General features: G+C 38.1%; 3 protein-coding genes and 1 pseudogene across 3 annotated transcripts; 2 read left to right on the forward strand and 2 right to left on the reverse strand.

The window, feature by feature from the left end:
• The first annotated feature begins 1,222 nt into the window (after positions 1 to 1,222).
• Positions 1,223 to 5,873, forward strand: LOC144557853 (neurofilament light protein). The gene is made up of 3 exons (XM_078306477.1): positions 1,223 to 2,465; positions 4,139 to 4,825; positions 4,939 to 5,873. Exons 1-3 carry the CDS (start codon positions 1,401 to 1,403, stop codon positions 5,545 to 5,547), a joined length of 2,361 nt encoding a protein of 786 aa, XP_078162603.1. The 5' UTR covers positions 1,223 to 1,400; the 3' UTR covers positions 5,548 to 5,873.
• Positions 5,874 to 6,650: 777 nt separating this feature from the next.
• Positions 6,651 to 9,719, reverse strand: LOC144557852 (putative receptor-like protein kinase At2g21480 pseudogene; annotated as a pseudogene).
• Positions 9,720 to 18,070: 8,351 nt separating this feature from the next.
• LOC144558126 (putative receptor-like protein kinase At2g21480) lies at positions 18,071 to 20,644 on the reverse strand. Its single transcript, XM_078306862.1, has one exon. The coding sequence runs from the start codon at positions 20,572 to 20,574 to the stop codon at positions 18,178 to 18,180; it is 2,397 nt and encodes a 798-aa protein (XP_078162988.1). The 5' UTR covers positions 20,575 to 20,644; the 3' UTR covers positions 18,071 to 18,177.
• A 1,353-nt stretch (positions 20,645 to 21,997) lies between these two features.
• LOC144558127 (Lojap-related protein) lies at positions 21,998 to 23,829 on the forward strand. Its single transcript, XM_078306863.1, has 5 exons — positions 21,998 to 22,265; positions 22,347 to 22,494; positions 22,963 to 23,101; positions 23,269 to 23,357; positions 23,535 to 23,829. The coding sequence occupies exons 1-5, from the start codon at positions 22,080 to 22,082 to the stop codon at positions 23,663 to 23,665; spliced, it is 693 nt and encodes a 230-aa protein (XP_078162989.1). The 5' UTR covers positions 21,998 to 22,079; the 3' UTR covers positions 23,666 to 23,829.
• The last annotated feature ends 1,384 nt before the right edge of the window (positions 23,830 to 25,213 follow it).

The raw sequence follows: 25,213 nt of genomic DNA on the forward strand, positions 1-25,213 counted from the left end.
TATGATATAATTAATTGTGATGGATAAGAAAGAGAGAGTACAAGGGCAAAATTGGCATTTGAAGAGAAAAATTTCTCTCAACTCTCAAAATATCAAATAATGCCCTCAGTATAACACTCCTCGAAAATAAAGCCTTGCTAGCCTGTCATTGGCTCTGCTGTACAGCCGGTTCACTGATCAGGCTTACTGTTCAGACTTCCGACTTGTGTTGCCGCTAAAATAGAGCTTTGATTCGGTTTACTCAACATTTCTGATCAATTGGTGTTCACTTGCGCAGATCAGTTGATGGAAAGAAGAAAAAACAAATGTACAGCTCCATATGTAGGGTGCCATTTATAAATTAGTACGTCCTGTGTGCGTGGTTCTGTGACTTTGCAACAACACGGCATATGATATCATGGCACACGCTGAGTGACTCAGTAATCAGTATGTCGTAAAACCTATCATATTAATGATTTTTTTTTAAAGAAAATGTACAGTTCCATCTACGGGCCTTGAATGACTAAAACACTGTGCACATGGAAAAAAAAAAATTGTAATTGGATACCTCTTCAAATTGAGAAGAGATTCAATTACACCCTATTATTGAGAAGAGATCCAATTACACCTTATTTTAGTGACACTAAATTACACTTTATATTTTTAAAGTTCAAATAGTCGATTCAAACCATTCAACATGATGAATATGTTAAAATGTGCTTGCAGATCAAATTTTACATTTTTTTTGAATTTTTACTATTTATTAAAATGGATACAAAAATTCAATGATCTAAATATATAGATTTTGTTAAATACTTAATAAATAGTAAAAAAATTTCAAAAAATGTAAAATTTGATCTGCAAACACATTTTAATATATCTATTATGTTGAACGGTTTGAATCGACTATTTGAACTTTGAAAGCTTTAAAAATCGAGAGTGTAATTCGGTGTCACCAAAAAAGATGTAATTGAATCCCTAATTTAAATTTTGAGTTTGAATCTGAATTTTTCGATAAGAATTCAGATCAATCTGATTTGAAATTAATAATCTATATAATATTTGTGCGAAACACATTTAAATCTCTCTCAACCAAACTCAAAATTTAAATTACTTGAATCCGAATTCCCTTTTCTGAAAATTTTGGACAGCCCAATCTCTTCCTGCCCGCTCGATTAAAAACAAACGGACCAGATTAACTCCGCAAAGCTCCGCAGAGATACTCCGCAGAGGATACGATTCCCTCTTCCATCTCGTCTCGGCTTTCGTCATTCTGACGAGTGACGACCGAATGATCCTCGCGGATCCACATTCCCTGCTCTGCACTTCCCGTCATTCTCTGCGAAATTCGGGTCGAAGAAAACTGAAGTCCTGGCAAGGCGATCTCAGACTTGGAGAATAGGGAAGCGTAGGTGAGGCAGATGGAATCGTCGGAATCAATAGGGGAAGGATCCTTGTTCGAGGGCATGATCCTCTTCTCTCCCTCTGTCGACCCCTCTCCTTCTCCTCCTCCTCCTCCTCCTCCTCCTCCTCCTCCTCCTCCTCCAGCCTCCGACGCTGCAAATTCTCAATCAGAGCCGCTTGATGAAGATCTCTTCTCGGATCTGACCCTCCAAGTGCCAACCCCTTCCCTGACCCTATCGCCCAGCCCGCCCCCCTCTGAACCCGGTACTCCTGCCACGTCCACTACTCCGACTCCATCTCCTTTGCGCCAGGTGTCTCGCAAGAAGAAGAGAGCTGTACGCGTTGGTTATGCCCGTGATGCCGTATCCATTGACGATGAACCGCATCTTCCCTCCTCCTCTACCGCTTTCTCTTCTTCTGCTCCGCTCCCTGCAGTATTTTCCGAAGAGGTCACCGCCCCTCCACTTCCTCCTACTGAGCCGGAGGAAATATCCTCTACTGATTCGAGTTCCAATCTAGCTGTCCAATCACGTGACACTAGCCAATCAGAGAGGGAAATTGAGCAACACGAGGAACCATCTGCAGTCGTCAACCAAGAGCAGGGTAATAAAGAGGAAGAATCTTTAGTGGAAACAACCTCACGGAGTGAATCTGATAACGACAAGGTAGCAGTGGAGAATGAGGAGGGATGTGATTCCATAGAGCAGAAGCTGGCTGTAGTCAGAGCTAAAATTTTGAAGAAAGCCGAATTGGCAACTCAAAGAGCTGTATCAATTATGGCTAAAAGGAAGGAGCTGGCGTTAAGGAGAAGAAATGTTGGGGAGGAGCTGAAAATGGCATTGGCCAAGTACAAGGAATTGGAGAGCGAGTTGGAGGCGGCATGTGAGGCCGAAGACTTCGAGAGGGCTGAGAGGATCAGTAATTCACTTGCTTCTGTGGAGAATGAGAAGAACCAGCTTCTTCTTGATTTGAGATCTGCTGAGCTGGACTATCAATCTGTGGAGTCTGAGATGCAGGATGTGCTGGATTTGCACCTTTCTGCCGAGGAGGAAGCTGGTTCCCTTCTCCAACTGTTTGCTAAGGTACCATCATTTTAAGTACTGGTCTAACTTTTAATAAGTTCCATTGAGGTACTTATAAGTCATCACAAATATCCATATTTTTTGAGACCAGAAGAGAAGAGGTTTGGTATGCTATTTAAATCGGCCAAAGAAAGCCAAATCACTTAAGAAATTTTGGGCTCATGTCGGAATGAGTAGTATGGAGGAACGGTGAAGGTCGGAAGTCTCAGTACCATTATTTGATCCTGATGGGAATCAATGCTATTAAACTGGATAAGGTTGATGAACGTTTTGAGTTGTCCCTTTTACTTAACTTGCAAAGTTGTGACTTTGCATTTTAGCCATCTATGGGCCCGTGGATGAACATTCTGTTTGGTCTTGCTATTGTGGATTTCTTTTTTCTTTGAGGGCACTATTGACACTGAAAAAATTACTTTACACACCAAAATTAAATTCTTTTGGACAATTATATCTTTCTCTAGTGATAACAATAATCACTTACTAGTTAATTTATATACTGTGTTTCTTCAAATGGAAAGGAAAGATAGAAAATAAATAGTAAAAGAAATTGTATAGTTAAAAAAGCTTAAATTGGGATGTTTGAATGTTCTTGATGAAACCAGCAGAACAGTTCCTCTCTCTCTCTGCAAAATTTATTTTCTAATTTCCAATTTTATTTGAAAATTTATTGTCAAGTTTGTCAAAATAATCATTGTCAAGAGATCCTTCCTCTTAATTCTTTTAGTGTCAATATTACCCTCCTTTTTCTCTGGACTAGTGTTGATTCCTTGAAAGGTTATAATGTTCTATTTCATAGCTGAACTGATGTTCAATTTTGTAAGAGTTGTACTTCAAAAATCCAAAATTCTCACTATTGTTTAGTTTTGTTAATCATCACAAGGTGAATTTCCATTCCAGGAAGGCAGGAACATTTCTCCTTTTGATTGTTGGTTCTGAGACTTTGTTATATACTAAAACGATCTTAATAATCTGATATTTTATTTCATTTGTAAAAATGATGGTTCATGAGAATTGAAGCTTGTGGGAGATGTTCTGAGACTTTGTTTTAATTTTAGTATATTTGATCTTATACAATACAAGCTTCAACCTCTTTTGAAAAAATGTACATGAACTGAAAGCCCTCATCCCAGACATGAAGGAATTGCAACAAACAAAGTTTTAGTAGAAGTTCTTGGAGCAATGTTTTATAGCTTGAATTGTTACTTCTTAATTTTTTTGTAGAAGTTTGTAATAAATTACAGAGTGACTCTTCAATCTTCACATTAGTTCACATTTATCCCTTAATTATGTATCTATTGTATTGTTCAGTTAGAGGCGGTAAACTCTTTGCTCCTTGGATTCCAAATTTCAGCCAAGTGTTTTGATGGAAAATTACATCACTTATGTGAAAGGATAAGATAAAATTTGGATGTAGAAAATTCCCAAGTTAGTGCAACTCCTGTGGCCCAGTTTGAATTTTTAGTATGAACCATGTGGGCCACTGCCTTTAATTGGCTAAAAATTTGACAGAAATATGTACTGTTGCATCAGGAATAATTGTATATTAAGATCACTGTCACAGATCTTATAGCAGCATGTTCCATGTTAGCTTCTCTCTTTCTCCTGTCCTCTGTTTATTTATTCACTTATTTATGGCTGTCCCCTAATACATTTCTTGTCTCCTCCTTTCTCAGGATGCAACTGATTATGCTGACTTAGTAAAAAAGAATGCCGAGGAAAAAGCCTCTAAAGAGTGGGAAGGATGGCAAACATCAATGGAGTTGCTAGAAACAAAAAAAATGGAGATGGACGTGGAATCTCAGGTGATTCTGGAAGCACGGTCAGGCATGGAAAGTGCAATTGATCACTTGGTCGAAGATGACAAACAGGAGATGGAAATGCTCACAAGCAAAGGGGATGTTCTGGCCAAAGAGCTAGCTGACTTACTAGAACTCGTACGGTTGAAGGAGCTGGAGATTGCTCAAAATGATGCCCAAATCCAAGAAGTTGAGAAAAGAATCTCAAATGTGGTATCTGAATTCCATAGTACCCAATCAAGCATCAAAACAAGGCTTGATAACCTGCAGGCAGCTCAATCAAAGCTGGATTCAGAAAGTGAAAATCTGGCTCTAAAGAAGAAGGAAATCGATGACTTTGTTTTTGTCTCAGAAGAGAAAAAATCAAAGCTAGAAGAGCTTGCTAGTGCTGCTTCAAAAGAAGCAAGCACTTGTCGAGATCTAGTTGAAAACTGGAGGAACTTGGTGGCTCTCATCATGCAACATAGACAGGATCGAATTCATTTTGTGGAGTTGGAGGAGAAGGTTTCTCAAGAAATACAATCACTAAGGCAGCAAGTTGCCGATTCAAGAGAAAAACTTCAGGTTAGAATTATTTTTTTCCTCATTTGTACTTCTCTTCCGTATGCATTTGTGGGTTTTTTTTTTAATTTCAAATTATGTAATAGACAATTAATTTTTTGTCATAATGGTAACAGGAATTGTCTTCAAAAAGAGGGTCAATACTAGAGGAAATAGTATTGCTGAAGCAGAGAGTTAGCTACATAGAGAAGAGGGGCCCGGAGCTGGAGACAGAAAAGAAAAGGGCAGCAGCAGCGAGAAATTTTAAAGAAGCTAGCAGGATAGCTGCCGAGGCTAAGGCCTTGAATGCTGAGAAGGAACAGCTACAGATCAAGCTGGAGAAAGCTGCTTCAGATCTGGAGAAACTAGAGGATGATATTAAAGCGACAGGTGAAAGAGTACAGGAATGTGAAGGGTTGATTTTAGTGAAGGAAAAGGAGGGAGCGATAGCAGGTTACAAGAGGCTACAATTAGTTGCGGCATCTGCCATAGCTGAGCGTGAAGCTGCTCTTCAAGCTGGAGATGCCGAAGAAGCTGAGCTAATTCTTAGAGAGGCTGAAGTTGCTGAATCAAAGGCAAGAGATCTTGAGGAAACCTATCATGGCCTTCTAGTTACCAGAGAAAAAATGGTCGATGAGACCCATTTGAATTCTGATTCTATTTCTTCTACAGCATTCATCATCAATCTTTCTAGCCAGCATTTGGCACAAATTGCTTCTTCTTTTACCCTTTCTCCTGAGAATTAGATTGTCAGATAGTGTAGCATATTCACATAATCAAGTTTGCTCATCTCCATTTGGGAAGGTTTATTATTGCAGGAAGCTGCCAATTTTGTTCTTATTTTCTGTAGCAATTTTTTTATTGTGGATTAAGAATAAGAGTGAGGCTTCTTGAAGAATAAGATCTATGCATTTTCTGGTTGCCTTTGGGTTCTTATTTTTCTCATTTGAGATTTGTATATTGCAACTTATATTGGAAATTCTTTCTTTGGACAAATCAAGTTTTTTTTTTTTCTTAAAGTTTGAATGAGATGTAGATGAATGCCACGTAATTTGGCTGCATTTGTCATTTTAATAAGGTCTGCTGATTGGGAGTATTACTGGTGGGGATATGCCTTGGATAATCTTTTGGTCGACAAGGTGATGCTGTACTTGGTTTTAAGTTCAATGGGATGGCATGGAGGTCATGAAATTCCTGAATCTGGTAGTATTAAGATTGACTAAATTCAGGTTAGTTCTTTCTTTGATCCTAAATTTTCTGTTAGAAGTACTGAGTAGAAGGCATTATTTTGGTGGGTATATTGAAGGATAAAGAAATGAGCTTTATTCTTGTGATGTCGTGTAAATTATCTAATTAAAGGACAAAATATCCATAATTGATCCAATAAACGAGTCTCTCTCTCTCTCTTTTTTAAAATCCTGACAGTGGCTGTTAGGTGTAGTTACATGAAAAATAAATAAAAAACCTAGTACATCCTATCTGGTAAAATAAACGAGTCTCAAGGACAAAGGAGTGCATGTAATTGTATTAAATAAAGTGTAAGCGTAACATCGTAAATGATAAACAAGGACAATTTGCTTATGGCGGTAGCTTGGTAATAACTAATAACCCATGTTGGAGTGGCCACTGGCCAAAAGCATAAATGATACCATGTAACAGATTCACGGAACTCAGAAAACATTAGATAATAACGTTGTCAAATTACTTGGCGAACATGCACATAGACTTAACGAAACATTTCATTAGAACAAAAACTAAGAACAACTATATCATATCAATCATCAGACTTGGTGTGAACAAAAAGAAGAGAGGAAACAAAAGAAACGCAAGTGATGTTTCATATATAATATTACACATCACTTTCCGGATCATTAAAATTCTCAATGGTACACAACAATTAATCAAGTCAAGCTGAAATTAAAACACATGGGCATATATGGACTGATAGTAAAGTGATGAATGGAAACACGCATTTACCGACCATTCAACCCTGAGGGGTTCACAAACAAGTCATTACCAATACCACTGCTGGAACTGTCTGGGGGCGAAGTTGTAGAGTTAAAATCAATCAATGGATCAGACTTATCTGCTTCCTTCACTTCAGCTTCAGTTGCTTTGGCATCATCTCCAATTTTAGCAAGAGTAGCTTCACGAGCTGTTTGTTGAGTTGCTGGTGCTGGTGCTGGAGTGTTTGCCTGAGCTGTTGCTGTTGCTGGGGAGTTTGTCTGAGTTTCTTCTTCTACTGCTGGAGGGTTTGCCTCTTGTAACTGGAGAGCATACTCGAGGTTCCACAATACGTCTCCCATGGACGGCCTGTTTGTACCGATCTCTGACAGACACTTTTCAGTTGACTCGACAAATTTGTTAAGACTGTCCTTGTTGATAGTCCCTACCAACAATGGGTCTATGATTTTCTCAAGCAAACCCTTCCTTTTTGACTGCAGAGCCCACTCAGCAAGGCTAACCTGCTCTCTTGGTAGTGCTGGATTGATAGGCGGCCTTGCGCATAGTGCCTCCAATAACACCACTCCAAAGGAATACACATCAGACTTGTCAGTCAGCTGTTGGCATCTGAAGTACTCAGGATCAAGATATCCAAAACTACCTTTCACAGCAGTACTGACATGAGTTTGGTTCATCCCTGGTGCATCCTTTGACAGTCCAAAGTCAGAAACTTTGGCAACGAAATTGTCATCCAAGAGGATATTAGTGGTCTTGACATCTCGGTGGATAATGCCTTGTGCTGTGCCCGTATGGAGATAGTGAAGACCCCGTGCTGCACCAATGCAAACCTCCAATCTTTGCTTCCATGAGAGGGGCTGTGGCATGTCCTTACCGTATATATGATCTCTGAAAACACCATTCGCCATGTATTCATAAACCAATATCATCTCGGCATTTTCATCACAATAGCCAATTAAAGACACCAAATGGCGGTGACGGAGCTTGGAAAGAATTTGGATCTCCGTTTGGAACTCATTGATTCCCTGATCAGACTGAGGATTTCCTCGTTTAACTGCAACTTTTGTTCCATCATCTAGCTCACCAAGATACACATTTCCAAAGCCACCTACTCCAATGATTGCATTTTGATCAAAGTTCTTTGTGGCTGTTTGTATCTCAGCAAAAGAGAAGCACCGACCAAGTGAAGTCGATGAGAAGGTGTATCCACTCTTATGAGAACCAAAGCCGGATCCTTTGCTATTATTCATGATGGTAGAGTGGCCAGCATGGATAGGCAGGAGCCACGAAGAGAAACTGCTCCTCCTCTCCCATTCTGGTTTCTTCTTCTGAAGATTATACATCATTGCACCTACACCTACAAAGGCCACACATGCAAAACCAATTCCAGCAACTGCAACAACCCGACCTTTAATGCCAGTACTTGCTTTCTTTCCATCAACCCCAAACTCGCCATCTAAGCTTCCAACAGAATTGTTCATCTTGAGAACCTCCAGTCCATTGAGCAAGGCCCCCGGCATACCATTATCCTCATTGAGAGGGCCAACTTGAACTTTGATCTGATCTGTCACTGAGGAGGAATTTAGGACAAAGTCTTTGTAGTAGGCTGAAGAAAGGTCACTAGTGATGGTTGATAGGTCTAGCCCTGATATAGCCATCTTCTCATTTATGTAAACATTGAAGTAGAGATCGTTGAGTGTTTTGCTGATGATGTCAGCAAAATGCAACCTAACGAGGTATCCAAATGAAGACTCTACATTAAGCTGCCATGTGATGTTGAAGTTGGGGCTCCCAACTTGAGCATCGGCCATCTTGACGGCCGTGGCATAAACCCAATTGGGGGCAATAAGAGGTGAGGTCCCTTCGGGGTAGTTAATTGTGCTCGGAGCCACAGCTGCTTTGGCCGCAGCAGATTTGGATTGGATAAATGAGTCATCTTTATCCCAACTGCGCCCAAGTGTGTCATTTGCGGAGGTGATAATAGGCCCTCCCACATTGAGGCGATACACTGTTTGGAAGGCCGATAGTGAAAGACCATTGATCTGTCCTACTGGGACAAGAGTGGAGGCAATGTCAGAGAGAAGAATGTCAGGGGCAGAGACAACCTCAATAGCATTTATGAAGGCGGCAGAGTCACGGAGAGGAAGAAAGTGAAGAGAAATCTGGCTGGCGGTAGCATTGACGAGGAACTCCTTCAGTACCACCGTAGAGTTGTTGACGCTGAAGCTATGGAGAAGTACGTATGAATCTGTGGTTACAGTGAATGAAGCAGATGTCAGTTCAAATTCAGTATTGTTTAGAGGGAAGAAATGAAGTCTGATCCAGTGCCAGCCAGGGGCAGATAGGGGAAATTTGTATGTGGCCTGATCACGGAAGATGCGAGCCGAGAGGTACAATGGGGAAGGAACGTCTGTTGATGACGGGACGGAGATACGTATAGCATCTTTTGCTGACAATAGGGAGTTAGATTGCGAGTCTGTCTTGAAAACACGACCATCTGTCGTATTTGGCGTGACAGTCGAACCGCAATTTATGAGAAAGTTATCACGAGGGGTGAAAGTCGATGATGCTTTATTAGTCTCCCCCAAGGCAATTGACAGCCAAGAAGTGAAGAAGATGGTAATGGCTAGGACAAACTTCATTGTCACAAGGTTCATCCTGAATTACATGGGAGTAATGTGAGAGGATGAAAAGATTGGAAGCTGGTGGTTTCCTCTCGTGCTACCTTTCCGATCACAGAATGTGTTTCGGGAAAGGAATAACAGAGAGGTTAGGGACACGACAAAAGTTATTTTGTGAGCCATTGCCTTGGAACAGAAATTTCGTTAGTTTAGCTAATTTTCTAAAAATAGAGAAAGAAAGAATTAGTCAACATTGGTGCTTCCAGAGGAGAGGTGTTCCGTTTGCCAATCTCAGTATTAACGCTGACAGGATAACAATTTTTAGCAAATGTTCATGTTTTCAATTACAAAAACAATCTTGATTTCAAAGAGTTAAATATGGCGACAATCGCATGACGTAATTATGGCTCCTGAGCATAAAACAAATATTGGAGATATAATTAATTACATTAATTAACGATAAATTATATAACGAACATTAATTAACGATTAATTGGCATCACAGGTTTGTCTAAAAGTTCTCATATATATATATAGAGAGTAAGGCTTGGGTGCTATGGATAGTATAGAAGCCTACGGTGCTACGGCTCAATATTCGAGTCCAAGCCTTACTATATATATATATATATGAATTGGCTAGCATGCTACGGTAGCTAAGTTTCATATATGCTACTGTATTTTCTACCATTGGATGGGCTTTAACTTTCGCACACATGATGAAGCGCTGGATCAGATGAATTTAACGGAGACGAAAAGAAACGCTTCTAAAAACCCTTCGTTAATCTAATTTCTCCTCCCAGTGTACCCCCATTCTCATCAGTACCCGCTAGGTTTTTTTTTTTTTTTCAATTCGGACAAGATCTGATCTATTCTGTCCGATCCGAAACAAACGGATCAGATTAAAAGCTCCGCACGGAATAACTCCGCAAATGATACTATTCCCTTGTTTTGGAAGTGTATCCTTTGCAGAGTCGTTCCATGCGAAGCTGTGCGGAACTTTTAATCTGGTCCGTTCGTTTCAAATCGGACCCGATTAAAAGCTCTGCAAATTTTGAGAATTTTTTTTTCCAATTCGGGCAAGATCTGATTTGTTCCGTCCGATCCGAAACGAACGGACCAGATTAAAATCTCCGCACAGAACAACTCCGCATAGGATACTATTCCCTTTTTTCGGAAGTGTATCCTCTGCGGAGTCGTTCCGTGCGGAGCTTTTAATCTGGTCCGTTCGTTTCGGATCAGACGGACCCAATTAAAAGCTTCGCAAATTTTGAGAAATTGTTTTTTTTTTCAATTCGGGCAAGATCTGATCTGTTCCATCCGATCCGAAATGAACGGACAAGATTAAAAGCTCTGTACATAACAACTCCACAGAGGATACTATTCCCTTGTTTCGGAAGCGTATCCTCTGCGGAGTCGTTCCGTGCGAAGCTGTGCGGAGCTTTTAATCTGGTTCATTCGTTTCTGATCGGATGGTGGCTGCTGATTAATATGTGCTTGGAGACCAAATTTTACATTTTTCTGAATTTGTTTACTATTTATTAAGCCACTTTGAAAATTGTTGATCCAACGGTGGCTGTTGATTTTACTATTTTGTAAGCCACCGTTGGATAAACAATTTTCAAAGTGACTTAATAAATAGTAAAAAAATTCAGAAAAATGTAAAATTTGGTCTCCAAGCACATATTAATATGGAGAACAAGATGAACGGTTCAGGTTGACTTTTTGAATTTTGAAATTTCTAATTTGGACCGTATACATATCGGCCCATATGTCACCGAATGCATATTAGTCTCTCTCTCTATATATATATATAGTGAGATAGAGAGAGAGAGATGGGCTACGGTGAGTTGTGAAGTAAAACGCGTTTCTACTTCACGCAATATCTTCATTTTCAAAGTTCAAAACGTCGATCCAAGTCGTTAGATGTGATCTCCATATTGAAATGTGCTTGGAAACTAAATTTTACATCTTTTGAAATTTTTTTTAATATTTATTAAGCCACTTTGAAAATCTGAAAATCCAGGTGAACAGTAAAAACAGTAAAAATTTCTGGACCACCGGATCGGCGATTTTAAAAGTGGCTTAATAAATAGAAAACAAAATTCCAAAAAATATAAAATTTGGTCTCCAAGCACATTTCAATATGGAGATCATGTTGAGCGGTTCGGATCGGCGTTTTAAACTTTAAAATCACAAAATATAAGCATGAAGTAAAATAGTCGCTTTATTTCGCAACTCACCGTAGCCCATCTCTCTATATATATATATTCTTAAAAAACTAACTTGGGAAAAAAAATTATTTCCGAGGTAGTTGACTATCTTTTATATAAGAAAATTACTTAGAATTAAAATTATTCTCGTGAAAAAAAAGTCTATTATTATCTTGCATTTGGAGGCTATTAATAACTTGTTGAAATCAAAGAAAACATAAGTTTTCCTAGTATAAAATTAGAAGGTCAAGATAGACAAGCTAGCTAGCTATAATACAAAATAACAATTCGATATTATCGTATAGGATAGTGATACTGAAATTTTTAAACATACCATACCTCTAAAAAAGATAAATCAAACAACTACGAGATGCGGTCACCCTCTTTTTTTTTTGTTCAGATTGAACTGCCGCACGAAAAAAAAAGGTGGCCACATCCCTTAGATGTGGTCCACAGAAAAGTTGCTGCATCTAGGGGATGTGGCCGTATCAACATTTGAAATTTTCAAAAAATATAGTGGTTTGGTTTATTTTTTTGAGGTTATGGTATATTTAAAAATTTCAGATAGTGATATATGAGTCGTATCTTGTTAGAGTACTTCATGGGTGTAATTGTGTAAAGTTGACAGATGAATGTGAGTTTCGGACCGCTGATCAAACGCACAAGTAAACTTCTAGGAGCAGTTCAGAAATTTGCACTCAATGATTCTGCTCATTCTAATAGTATGAAATGTGAAGCCTTAGTGATATACAATAGACTTATAGTACCTTGTTTTGCCTTCTAAATGATCAATGTGCGGTAAAGTTAACACACGGGCCATCCGTCAAAAGCAAGGTCACACTTTCAGTCCTATTCTATAAAATTTGATCCGATCCGATGAACTCGTTCTGATTCAAATTCGATTAATTAGATCCGATTTTTTGTCTTAAAAAATAAATTGATCTGAATCTGACCTGATTCAAAATTTGAAACAACATGAATCGAATGACACAAAATCTGACCCGACCGACCAGACATAGAAACTACTGTTACTTAGAGCATCTCCAACGCCTTGCAAAGTCAATTGCAAATCCAACGTGTCATTTCATTTTCGCAAGGGCATGAATGTAGAGTGAATTTCAGAAATGAAAGCTTGCAGGATTTGCAAGCTTGCAAATCGCTTGCAAAGCGCTGAAAATTCCTGTTCGTCGCCGAAAATTTGAGGTCGCGCGCACTCAACGGTACTGATCTCTTTGCTCTTCCCCTACCTGTCCCCATTTCAGCCTCCGCCAATCTCTCTTTTCACCGCCGTTCTTCCCCATTTCAGCCTCCTCCAAGCTTCTCCGCCAAGCCTCCACTGCTCTGATGAACTCTCTTCTCCGCCAAGCTTCCGCTGTTCTGATGACCTCTCTCTACCTCCGCCATTCTTCCCACCTTCGCTGCTCTCCTAGCTCCTTCCCCATTTCAGCCTCCGCCAAGGTTCTCCGCTGCTCTGATGACGGATCAAGCCTGTGTACCTGCTGGATGCTGACAGATCCAAATTCCATTAAGGCCTCAGAAGAAGGGCTGGTTTGCTTCCATGTTTAAGAGGTAATCTGATTTATACTTGGAACAAATCTTGTGGTAATTTGTGTTCGTCAATGATGCTGATTGAACCAGTCTAATTGTGGATTACAAATTATCCTTTAACTATTGACTCCACAGGCAAGATAAATAATGCTTGCGGACAGAAATACTTTAATTGAACAAAATCTACAAAATTGAGCCGGCCGACAGAATTACTTTGATTGAACAGAATCTACAAAATTGAGGTAGCGAATTAAACAAATGAGCATGCTACCAACCAAAATTTTTTTTGCCATTATTCCACGTTGTCAGATGGTTTTGTCCTGAACAATGCACGAATCAAGGTCACAGCCGCTATAAATGCAATCTCTGTATGATCTGAAGTACTGGTTCTAACAGAAACCTGCCCTAACATTCTATTGTTCAAATTGACACCAAAAAACATTTTTGACCCCCAACCAACTCTGAAATCAGCCTGTAAACTACCACCCATAACCAATTCATCCTCAAATGAAAGAACTGTAGCACCAAAAGAAAATTTTTCATCTCTGACAGGATAATCTCGGCCCTTAATAATTGCCTCAATGGCTCCTCCATGCGCCACCTGTCCATTACCCCACAATCTACCACTGTTCAACACTAACTCAAACCTCTTCCCTAGATTAACAGAATCTTCCAGTTTAGCCCCAGTAAAATACATATTTTCAAGCTTGGTAACAGAAAAGCCACCACCAGCTTTGTTCCAAGAAAAGTCTTGTGGTCACATGATATCAATTTCTTTACCTGACTCAGTGTTTTCTTAAAAATAATTTTCAATCCCTTTGTGGTCCCAATTTCACATGATATCAATTTCTTTACCTGGTGTCAGAAATGAGGTCAACGCAGGGATTGCTGCTGTCTCGCGCATGATCGAGCGCCTTGAAACTAGAGAGAACTCCCCACAATTTTAATAAGACTGCAGCTCCTGATACTGCAACTGCTGGTAGTGCACATTATGGTAATCAAACTGATGTGGCGCATGAAGCAGACGTTGATAGGGTTGATTCGCCTATTAATGTTTCTTCTAGTGCAGTGAGTGGTGCTGGTTCTTCTACGTCATGTGCTGCTGCTGCTGGCTTGAAATGAACAGTTGGGGCTTTTATGAGAAGGACCTGAATGTAACCTGGTACGCTATTTTTAGTTATTTTCTGTAATGCTACACTAAAATAAACTTATTTGGTGGTTGCGGTACACCTGGTTTTCAAGTCCATGATGATTAGGTAAACTTCAACTTAGTACATGTTGTATGCTTCACTGCTAAAGAAATTAGAAATTTGACATTAAAAAGTACACTTGTTGTTCAAGGCACAAGGTTTCAGCAGGCAACCACCAAAGGCTGTAATTAAATGATTATGCTAACTTATTTCTCTTGTCAATTATGTAACAGACCGCAAAAATACACCAAGGAAACATAGCATTGAAGAGAGTGGTGGAATCCATTGCCAATGGCGACTCGCATGTGCCGTTTCGTGACAGCAAATTGACCCTGCTCCTCCAGGTCACTATTATTTGATAACTTTTTTTTTTTTTTTCTATTTTTAGAAGTCTGTAATCAGTATAAGGATACCAATTTCAATCTGTTACACAGCATCTTCTTCATGTTAACACTTAGAATTACCCATTAAATGCGACAGACCAAGGGCTTGATAGCTGACATGTTAACTGCATTGTTAAATGCTTTATCTTTTATCCATATATTCAGCTAAGACCTGATTCCACCCAAAATTAGAGTACATGAACCCTTCAATTTTAATAAGCTGGTAATTAGTATATGGATAAATTTGCATCTATTTATATTTGAACTTGTTTGAGACATTAGTTCTGTAAATTTTGATGATTTATTTTGTTGTACAAACTACAGAGCTGCCTGAGATCGGTCCAGTGAAATAGAAGACCTTCAGCACATCATGCACACAGCTACCAAAACTTCAGTGAAGACAATGGAAATCATCTACTTGGCCAAATTTATCTAAATTTTTTTGTTATTCTTTATTTCTTTATTTGTTGTAGTATTAATGTGCTGCACCTATCCAAAACTTTGTAATAAACTTTGTAATAAGCTCCAAATAGGGTCGTTGATCTTAAATATGAATGGAATTGAAAGCAAGGTAATTCGAATTCTGTTGTTGCTATTATCTGTTTTAGTTGTGCGCATTATTTTTTCATTTTCATGGAGAGGAAAGGAGCGAGAGAGGGAGAAATGTTATTTCCTTTTTTTTCTTGTTTCTGATAAGCAAGAACTGGACACATCCATTCTCTTGTCAAATGGAGGTTTGCACTCACATCCAAACGATGAAACTAGAGATGAATAAAACCATAGCCGCCAACTTCCTTTCTCTCTCTTTCTTCCTTCTCTTCTGATTTCTGTTTCATGGAGATGACAAGAGAGAGAGAGAGGGAGGGGAGAGAGAGAGAGAGAGGGAGAGGGTGTCGTAGAGAGTTCAGAGAGAGAGAGAGAGAGATAGAGGGTGTCGTAGAGAGAAAGAACAGAGAGCGAGAGAGAGAGAGAGGGTATCGACAGAGAGAACAGAGAGCAATCTGGGTTTCGTATTTTGAATTTATAAATCAGTTAACGGCTAAAAAATTGCGTTTAATTTTTCTGACGTGGCATAAATGCAATTGAAATGCAATTGCATTGATGTATAGCATTTGAAATTATATTTGAAGTTAATTTCATTTGACAGTTATTTTCTATTTGCAATTGCATCTCAATTGCATGAATGGAGATGCTCTTAATAATAAAAAAAATTATGCCCCTCTAACAAATTACTAGCTAATTCCAAGCTACTGCAGCTTATAAAGGAACAATTTCGTTTGCTTAATAACTTACGTAAATCCAGAATTCCTGACATTTATATATAAAATACAAAATTCACAAAACTTAGCAAAGGTGGCTACTAGTTAAGTTAAAAATTAGGGATAATTTCATATACCACTCAAAAACTGTGAAATTACGTATTTACCATCCAAATTTCTATAATTACATATTTACCATCTAAAAATCTAATAACTCGCATATTTATCCAATTAATAAAAAAATGAGATTAATTAAGTTTAGAATTATATAAAATATAATTAACAAGTTATTTAGTCGCTTCTCCTTCTCTGCTCCTTTCTCTTTTACGCACAAATTTCCCTTCCATCTTTTTTGACATAACTTCTCATTTTGACTTAAACTCTCTCCTCATCTTGTCTCTTTCGCTTAAACTCAGAGAGAAGGGGCAACAGACTCGGATTTAAGGATTCCAACTCCAACTTGATTGTCTAAAAATAAGGTAATTGTTCCAACTTTTCCAACAAAATAACTCATACTGAAATTGACCCTGATATCGCAACCCATTATCAAAGTAGTAACTGAGTTTAAGAATCTGTGAGTTTGGAATATCTGTTTATAATGTTTTATATTAGGTATAAAGGAGAACAGTTCTAAGGAATGAAAGAGAGAATGCTAAGTTAATCCTTGATTAATTATAATTTTAAGAAAATTAAACACAATTAATCTAAGTTTTGGGTATATTTGATATATACTAAAAGAGGAGGGATCGGATGACACCGTTTTTTGGTGACATTGGATGACACCGTCCATTTTCAAAGTCCAAACAGTCGATCCAAACCGTTCAACTTGATGGATATGTTAAAATGTGCTTGCAGATCAAATTTTACATTTTTCTGAAATTTTTTGGGTTTATTCAGATGGGTACAAAAATTCAACGGTCCGAATATAGCGATTTTGTTAAATACTTAATAAATAGTAAAAAAATTCAAAAAAATATAAAATTTGATCTGCAAGTATATTTTAATATATCCATCATATTGAATGGTTTGGATCGACTATTTGGACTTTGAAACTTCAAAAATGGACATTGTCATCCGATGTCACCAAAAAACGGTGTCATCCGATTCCTCCTCATACTAAAATTATATTGGATAAATATGTGAGTTATTTGATTTTTAGATGGTAAATATGTAATTACAAAATTTTGGATGGTAAATATGTAATTTTAAATTCTCCCTAAAAATTATAATTTACTCTTATTCGTAGTTAGTGAGCGATTGATTTGTACCTGGGCTACAATCTCTACTCATTCCTGACATTTAATAAATTACACAATCCTACCATGAGTTTATTGCAAATTGTTGGCACGTTATAAGAGAAAATAACAAACAATACCTAATAATTTACAGGTGGCAATTTTCTAACATTATTCATGGGATAACATGGAAGTTACTTATAACTAACAATACGTGGCATTAAATGCAACTTGCATTGAAAAAAGCCGCATCACTCATTTAAAAAAAAAAGTATATTACAAATTAGAAATACCCAAAGAGCTTACGAATTTAAATTCCCTACTTTGTTTCCACTCATAAATATATAACAAAAAAAATTGTAAAAAATAATAATTTAATAATTTGCCAACCATTTCTTGTACTCCAATGTTTTGATTTGAATCTGATCTCAAGAAGTTTGGCGTAAGAGTCCTATGTAGCTTTTGAAATTAAAAGGAAGTTGGTAAACTCAAGTCACTGATCAAATAGATAGGAAAATATTTGAAGTTCATCTTAATTTTCAGTCCACCGTACCCATCCACCCTGCTAATATATCTTTTGCCATGCATTTAAGGAAAACATTATACGTCCACATATTCATGCATGAAAGTCTACCAAATAGATAAAGCACATTACATTATGGATATCTAACCAATTAAAGAATTTCATAATTTGAAACTAAATGCCAAAAAGAGTAAATATAGCAAATACTTTCATACAATTGTTTAGCAAATCTTGCAAATCATCTAAATCCTATATACATAGATAAATAAATAAAAAATCAAAATAGATAAATACATGGATAGGCATACAAATAGGTTGATACACATCAAGAAAATAACTTTGTAATAGCCAAAAACAGACCAGAAATTATCGTAAAGTCTGAAAAATAAACCTCCTTCCATCAAATTAACAAAAATAAGGACATCAATTAATGAGGATTAGTAACCTAGATTGTGGCTTCTTGTGTTTCACTAGGAGTCGCTGATGGAGGATCGGCGTGTTGTAGTTGGAGGGCATACTCGAGATTCCATAGCACGTCTCCCATAGAAGGCCTATCGACGCCGTGTTCTGCCAAGCACTTCTCTGTGGCCTCTATAAACTTTTCGAAAGAATCCTTGTTAATGGTTCCGACCAAGGTTGGGTCTATGATGCTATCAAGCTTTTCCTTTCTCTTGCATTGCATAGCCCAATCAGCGAGGCTTACTTGTTCTCTTGGAAGTCCTGGGTTTAGGGGCTGTCTTGCACATAACGTCTCAAGTAACACCACTCCAAATGAGTACACGTCTGACTTGTCTGTTAGTTGTTGGCATCGAAAATACTCCGGATCAAGGTATCCAAAGCTTCCTTTCACTGCAGTGCTAACAGCTTGGTTCATGCCTGGTGAATCTTTCGAAAGGCCAAAATCAGATACTTTGGCGACCAAGTTCTCGTCAAGAAGAATGTTGGTGGTTTTTACATCACGGTGGATGATACCTTGTGCTGTGCCGGTATGGAGGTAATGAAGCCCACGTGCTGCACCAATGCAAATCTCGAGCCGTTGAGCCCATGTGAGCGGAGTGGTCAGGTCCTTTCCATAGATATGGTCTCTAAATGGCCCATTAGCCATGTATTCATACACCAAAATCATTTCGGAGTTCTCATCACAATAACCAATTAATGACACCAAATGGCGATGACGAAGCTTCGATAGAATTTGAATCTCAGTTTGGAACTCGTTGATACCTTGCTCTGATTGTGGATTTCCTCTCTTGACAGCCACTTTTGTTCCATCGTCAATCTCACCTAGGTATACATTACCAAAACCACCAACTCCAACGATAGCATTTTCGTCAAAATTCTTAGTAGCGGTTTGTATTTCTGCAAATGAGAAGAATCTCCCACATCCAAGTGTTGATGAGAAGGTGTGACCACTCCGTGAACTAAAACCAGATCCTTTGCTATTTGTGATTGTAGAATGACTCATGTTGATGGGAAGCAACCATGAAGAAAAGCTGCTCCTCCTCTCCCATTCAGGTGACCTCTTCTGGTTTTTATACATAACAGAACCAAGGCCTAGAAGGGCAGCACAAGCAAATCCAATTCCAGCATATGCAACAACATGACCTGTTTGTCCTTCTGCCTTCCTTCCATCAACCCCAAACTCACCATCCAAACTCCCTACCGAGCTGTTCATCTTGAAAACCTCTAAACCATTTAGCAGTGCATTGGGTGTGCCAGTATCCTCATTCATGGGACTGATTTGAACTGTGATCTGGCCTGATGCTACTGTGCTATTTAGAACAAAGTCTTTGTAGTAGGCCATGTCAAGCCCACCGGTGATTGTTGAGAGATCAAGTCCCGATATGGCCATCATTCCATTAATATATACATTAAAGTATAGGTCATTAAGACTTTTGCTAATTATATCACAGAAATGTAACCTTACGAGGTAATCAAATGAAGGATCCACTTCAAGCTGCCATGTTATGTTGAAGTTAGGACTCCCGACACTTGCATCAGCCATCTTAGCAGCCGTGGCGTAGACCCAGTTTGGTGCAATAAGAGGCGAGGTTCCATCTGGATACTTGATTATGCTGGGTTTAACTTTTGCTTTATCTGCAGCAGATTTGGTGTGCATATAAGATTCATCTTCATCCCATTGTCGTCCTAAGGTATCATTTGTAGAAGTAATAATAGGCCCTCCTACATTAAGGCGATACATGGTTTCATATGCTGATTGTGAAAGCCCATTGATCGGGCCTACCGGGACAAGTGTGGAGGCAACATCAGAGATGAGGATGTTAGGAGCAGATATCACCTCAATGCCATTAATGAAGGCCGCTGAATTACTTAAAGGTTGAAAATGAAGGGAAAGTCGGTTGGTGGTAGCATTAACAAGAAATTCCTTGAACACCCACTTAGAGGAATTATCAATAGTGAAACTATGGAGAAGGACAATTTCGTCAGTAGCTACGGTAAATGAAGCATGTGTGAGATCAAAGTCAGGATTCTCAAGGGGGAAGAAGTGTAGTCGGATCCAGTGCCAACCTGCTTGGTTCAAAGGAAATCTGTATGTGGCTTCTTCACGGAAAATACGGGCAGAGAGGTACAAAGGTGAAGGAACATTTAGGGAGGATGGAAGGGAGGCCCGGATGGCATCTTTTGCTGACAATAGATAGTTGGATTGTGAGTCTGTCTTAAAAACACGACCGTCTGTTTGATTCGGAGCCACGGTTGCACCACAACTTATGAGGAAATTATCACGTGGAGTGAAGGTTGATGTTGTTGTCTGCCCTAAGACAATACACTGCAAAAAATTCAAGCTAATTATAATGGCTAAGATGAACTTCATTCCGAAGTTCATTGTTTATCTTGTGTATTGTGAGAGAGCGCGATGGCGCTACGAGAGAGGGGGGATGGAGGATTCCTATCCCGGAATGTAATCTCGGGAAAGGAATAATGAGATGTTGGAGGAGAGGAAAATTAAAACCTGAATATTATTGCCTTCCAACTGAAAAGGGCAACTAATTTAGGTGATTTTCTAAAATTAGAGAATGAAAACCGAGATCCCGTTGGATTAATAGAGATAGGAGTGGCTGTTAGCTAGATGTTGTTTCCATGCATTTTAAACATAGAGAAACGAGGGGTGACACTGGCAGAGACAACTCATATCAAGAGCAAATTATCTCATAGTTGTTTCGAACTTATTAGATCTTGGTTATTAGATTATCACGTGTAATTTACTACTTTTTTAATGATGTTTTGTATAATTAATTTATAGGTCGATTATATATGATTAGGTCTTAATAAGTTAGCCTGATCTATACTTGAAACTTATTTAAACGCAATCTCATTACTTGAGAGCCCTTGATAGGTTCTGTAAATTTATAGCTTCAACTTCGCAATTTAATTTGCGAAGGTAAATCTTTCATTTGAAGTAGCTAGTTCATCAGGATTTTAAATAAGAGATATTGTTTGCGTAATAGGCACCTTGCCTTTATTTAGTCATTAGTCATTACTGTCAGTATTAATTAATTATTTGTTTTGGAAAATATTTACGTTCATTAATTGACCCATGGTTTTACTTAAAAAGGCTGCGTATTATTTTGTCGTAAACAATCTACCACTTTCACCTTAAAATTTGGATCTACTAAAGATATTTTTTCTTAGTTTTTTTTTATCTCTTTGGCAAATTGCTCAGTTGACTCAGCCGATTTCGTGGCCCAGCGAGCTAGGCAAGTCAGATGATTTAGACTTAGAGACATATTAATTTATTATAGGTGCAAAGTACGATATATATTCATCTTCAAGTTTATATATTTATCTTTGAAAACTAAAATATCATATGTATACCTGCCATACTCAAATCTAATTGGTTCATCTATTAGTTATTCTGTTAAAGCTAAGACTCGCAATAATTTGATACTTCTTATTTTCTTAGGTAAACACGAAAATATTAAAGTCGTGTAAACTATCCATGAAATTCTGTCGTTGTATTTTATTTGAAAAGTAGTGGATAAATCTACCGATTTCTATTAAAATCAGTTTGACCATGCACATATATCTAAAATAGGTCCCAGGAACATGCCCGGTATTACATCAGTAAGTACAAGTAATAACGTTATTTTCGAGTCGTCCGACAACCGCATACCGTTATTTTCTCTCTCTATATATGTGTGTACAGAAAATATTTCAGATAATGAGCCGAGTTCCCAGACATCAATTTGGGCTTCACGGGCCGAGATTACAGAAAATATCCTGACACAGGAACTATCCTAATAGTGATCCACCTTATCTCTATTGTAATATCCTCTCGAACTGTCGCTTCTTCGCCCCGGCGATCTTAGAGGAAAAAAAGTCGCAAGGGCAATGGCGGGGACAGCGGTTCCATCGGTGCAACTGCAACCACGCGGGCTCCTCTCTAGAAAGGAAATGACGTCATCATCAGGAAGAGCAACTGGACCATTGGCCTCTCCTTTTGTGAGGTGGATGGGACCCACTTGCTCTTCACCTCTTCCTATGCTTTTTTGCCAGAGACGCTCCGCTCATGTCCTCGTGAGTTACTCCTTCCTTCCATGTCTGTTTTGAGTTTTTTTAATTGGTTGAGTACTTGAGTTAATACAGTGGTTGATGCAGAGAGCGAGCAGGGCAGGAGATGCAGATAAGGTGCTTGATGAATTGCTGAACAAGTATGGCAAGGTTGTCTACACAAATTATGACTCTGGCAAACCTAAATCTTCATCCCCATCCTCTTCTTTTGATGACGATTCTGAGAGCTTGTCCCGTATGTCCTTTCTGTTTTTCTCCTTCTTCTTTTGCTTCTATCCTGTATGCATGTGTGGATAATCATGGTGTTGTTCTACCTTTGAACCAAATTGACATATAAAGTTAGCACTTACTTTTACTATTTATTCAGAGATAGAGAAATCTTATAATGAACAATATTATTGCTCAGGCGATCATGATTTCAATAGAACCGAGATTTTGTTTCGCTTGCCCTCAGATGTAGCATATTAGCATTCATATGAATTTGTTTAAACCAGGCTGCTTGCATAAATCCAAATGAGACTTCTTTTTGACAGTAGGTTGTGTGATTAACCGTACCATTAAGGTGGTAGCATGTTTGCAATTACAATTGGGCTAAAGTTCAATGCTTTATTATGGGAACATTGCTTGTTTACTCAGCCAAACAGACATGCTGACATGTACACGGCATATCTGACCCAAGTAATTGCCTCTTTTCTGAATGCAGTTGCAGTTGCACTTGCTAATAGTGCAAATGAGGTAAAGGCTGAAGATATTCGGGTTCTGTATGTGAAACCTTTGGTCTACTGGACTCGGTACTTCATCATTGCCACTGCTTTCTCTAACCCCCAAATAAATGCCATTGCGTAAGCTTCTCCACATTTCTCAACTTGATTGTTCTTACCAATAGTTAGTTTTTCTCATCATATTACAGATGAATATCTTTTTTCCTTGTTGAAGATATCCCTGCTTGGCTCTCTCACTGACTTCCTTATTTTTAATTATTTTTTCTCAAATTTCCTCAATTATGTAGTTCCAAAATGAGAGACATTGCAGAATTGGATTTTAATATAGTTGCAACAGGAGATACAAAACCTAATGCATGGACATTACTTGACTTCGGTAGATTTTTCTATCTCCCTTTAGTTTTTACCGTAGCATTTATGTTGCAATTTTATTCTTGAACCACCACCCCACCTGTGGCACTCAACTTGACCAGAGCCCAATCTTTTCTGTTATTATTGGTTTTTGTATTGTCTCTGATGCCTAATTCATGTATCATCGCTTCTTACCTGGCAGGTGATGTTGTAGTCCATATATTTCAACCTCAGCAGAGGACATACTATAATTTGGAAGAATTCTATGGCAATGCCACCCCAATTGAGCTTCCTTTCCCCCCCAATAGCAAATCTTCATATCGCAGCAGCTGACAATATCTAGTAACTAGTTTTGTAGGTTGTACTTCATAATCAAAAGGGTCTGTAGTTGTTAGCCAACCCAATGTGTACATTCATGTTGAACAGGACACGTGGTTGTTAGAGGACAAATAATATATTTCCTTTTGTGGCTTTCTTAATTTTAGGTTTCTTCAGCATCTGAAGGGTTCAAACTGATGCTTTTCATTCTGAGCATCTCCAGTGCCTTGTTTGCATTTGAAAAGTAAAATTGCCTACGTTTCACTCAAAAAAAAAAAAAAAAAAATTGAAAAGTAAAACCTGTCTGTCTTTTTTGGCAGTTTTTTTTTTCTCCCTTGAAGTCGAGATACTTGGTGCAATTTAAATATTGAGATTGATTGATCATTTTTATATAGTTCTCTATCATTTGACGTACTATATCCACCATTATTGTAATAGAGGTTTTTCTTATTCTCGTCTTTTCTAACTTCTTTCCCTTTTTTATTTTTTTATTTATTTTGTAGACTGCGTGTTTTTTTTATAAAGTATGCAAAAGGGCGATGTTCGGGTGATTGGTTCACCTATTATTTCCATCTAGTAACAGATAATTGGAAGTTCAACTTCATTAAACTAGCTCTAAGAATATGACCATATGCAACGCACATGTTTTTTTTATTTCTTGAAAACCTTCGCAGAGGCTCAACGCACATGTGCGCATGGGCAGATCCAATGTGATTCAGGAGTAGTAAGCATTTGTCTACCTCTATATTTGAAATTTTATAATGCAATTTGAAGTTCGTGTCTACCCTGATTCAAGAAAATGCCTACCCCTTACCCATAAAAAGTAAAAAGAACATCCCATCTACAAAAGAGAAAATGAAAATAGTTTGCCTCCACTATTTAATTTTCATGCACTACGAGAGAGATTTTTTTATGTGTAGAAACATTAAAAAAAGAAGAGAGAAATGAAAAGAGTACTGCTAAATTTCTATTAGTAGAAAGTTTAGTAGAATTTGTACTGATCTAAAAAATATTAAAGTTTGAATCGGTGAGAATTATATCGGCTCAAACTCATTTTTATTATGCAATGAGTGGGACCCATACTATTTGAATAATAAAAAAACATAGTTAAGTCTTAAATTTCATCAGATGGTGACAGGTGGACCCACTCTTTTATTATTATTTACATAAAAAAAGAGAGTTTGAATTGACACAAAATTTACAGATCTTTCTATGCATGATAAAACCAATACACTAGAGTTTCTCTCTATTATTTTTTAATGCTTTATACTGATAAAATATTCGTAGAGTCGTTCTGTTCAGAGTCAGTGGAGGAAATCCTCGCGATCCACAGAAAACACAGAGTCCGCTCTGCTCGCGATCTAGAGAAATTAAAAAAAAAATGACTCGCGCACGCTAAGAACCTGTTTGGCAGTAACTGACTGAATTTTTTTTTTCCATATATACAGTAAAAAGTAAGTAGTTCAAAATTCTTGTCAACCCATACCCATTCCTATTTCAACAGATTTGCTGAACAGGCCCAAAGAGTAGAGGAGAAATCTAGCGATGCAAATTCAAAAAAGT

The sequence above is a fragment of the Carex rostrata genome, chromosome 8 (assembly GCF_964058835.1).
Source record: "Carex rostrata chromosome 8, lpCarRost1.2, whole genome shotgun sequence".
Lineage (NCBI taxonomy): Eukaryota > Viridiplantae > Streptophyta > Magnoliopsida > Poales > Cyperaceae > Carex > Carex rostrata.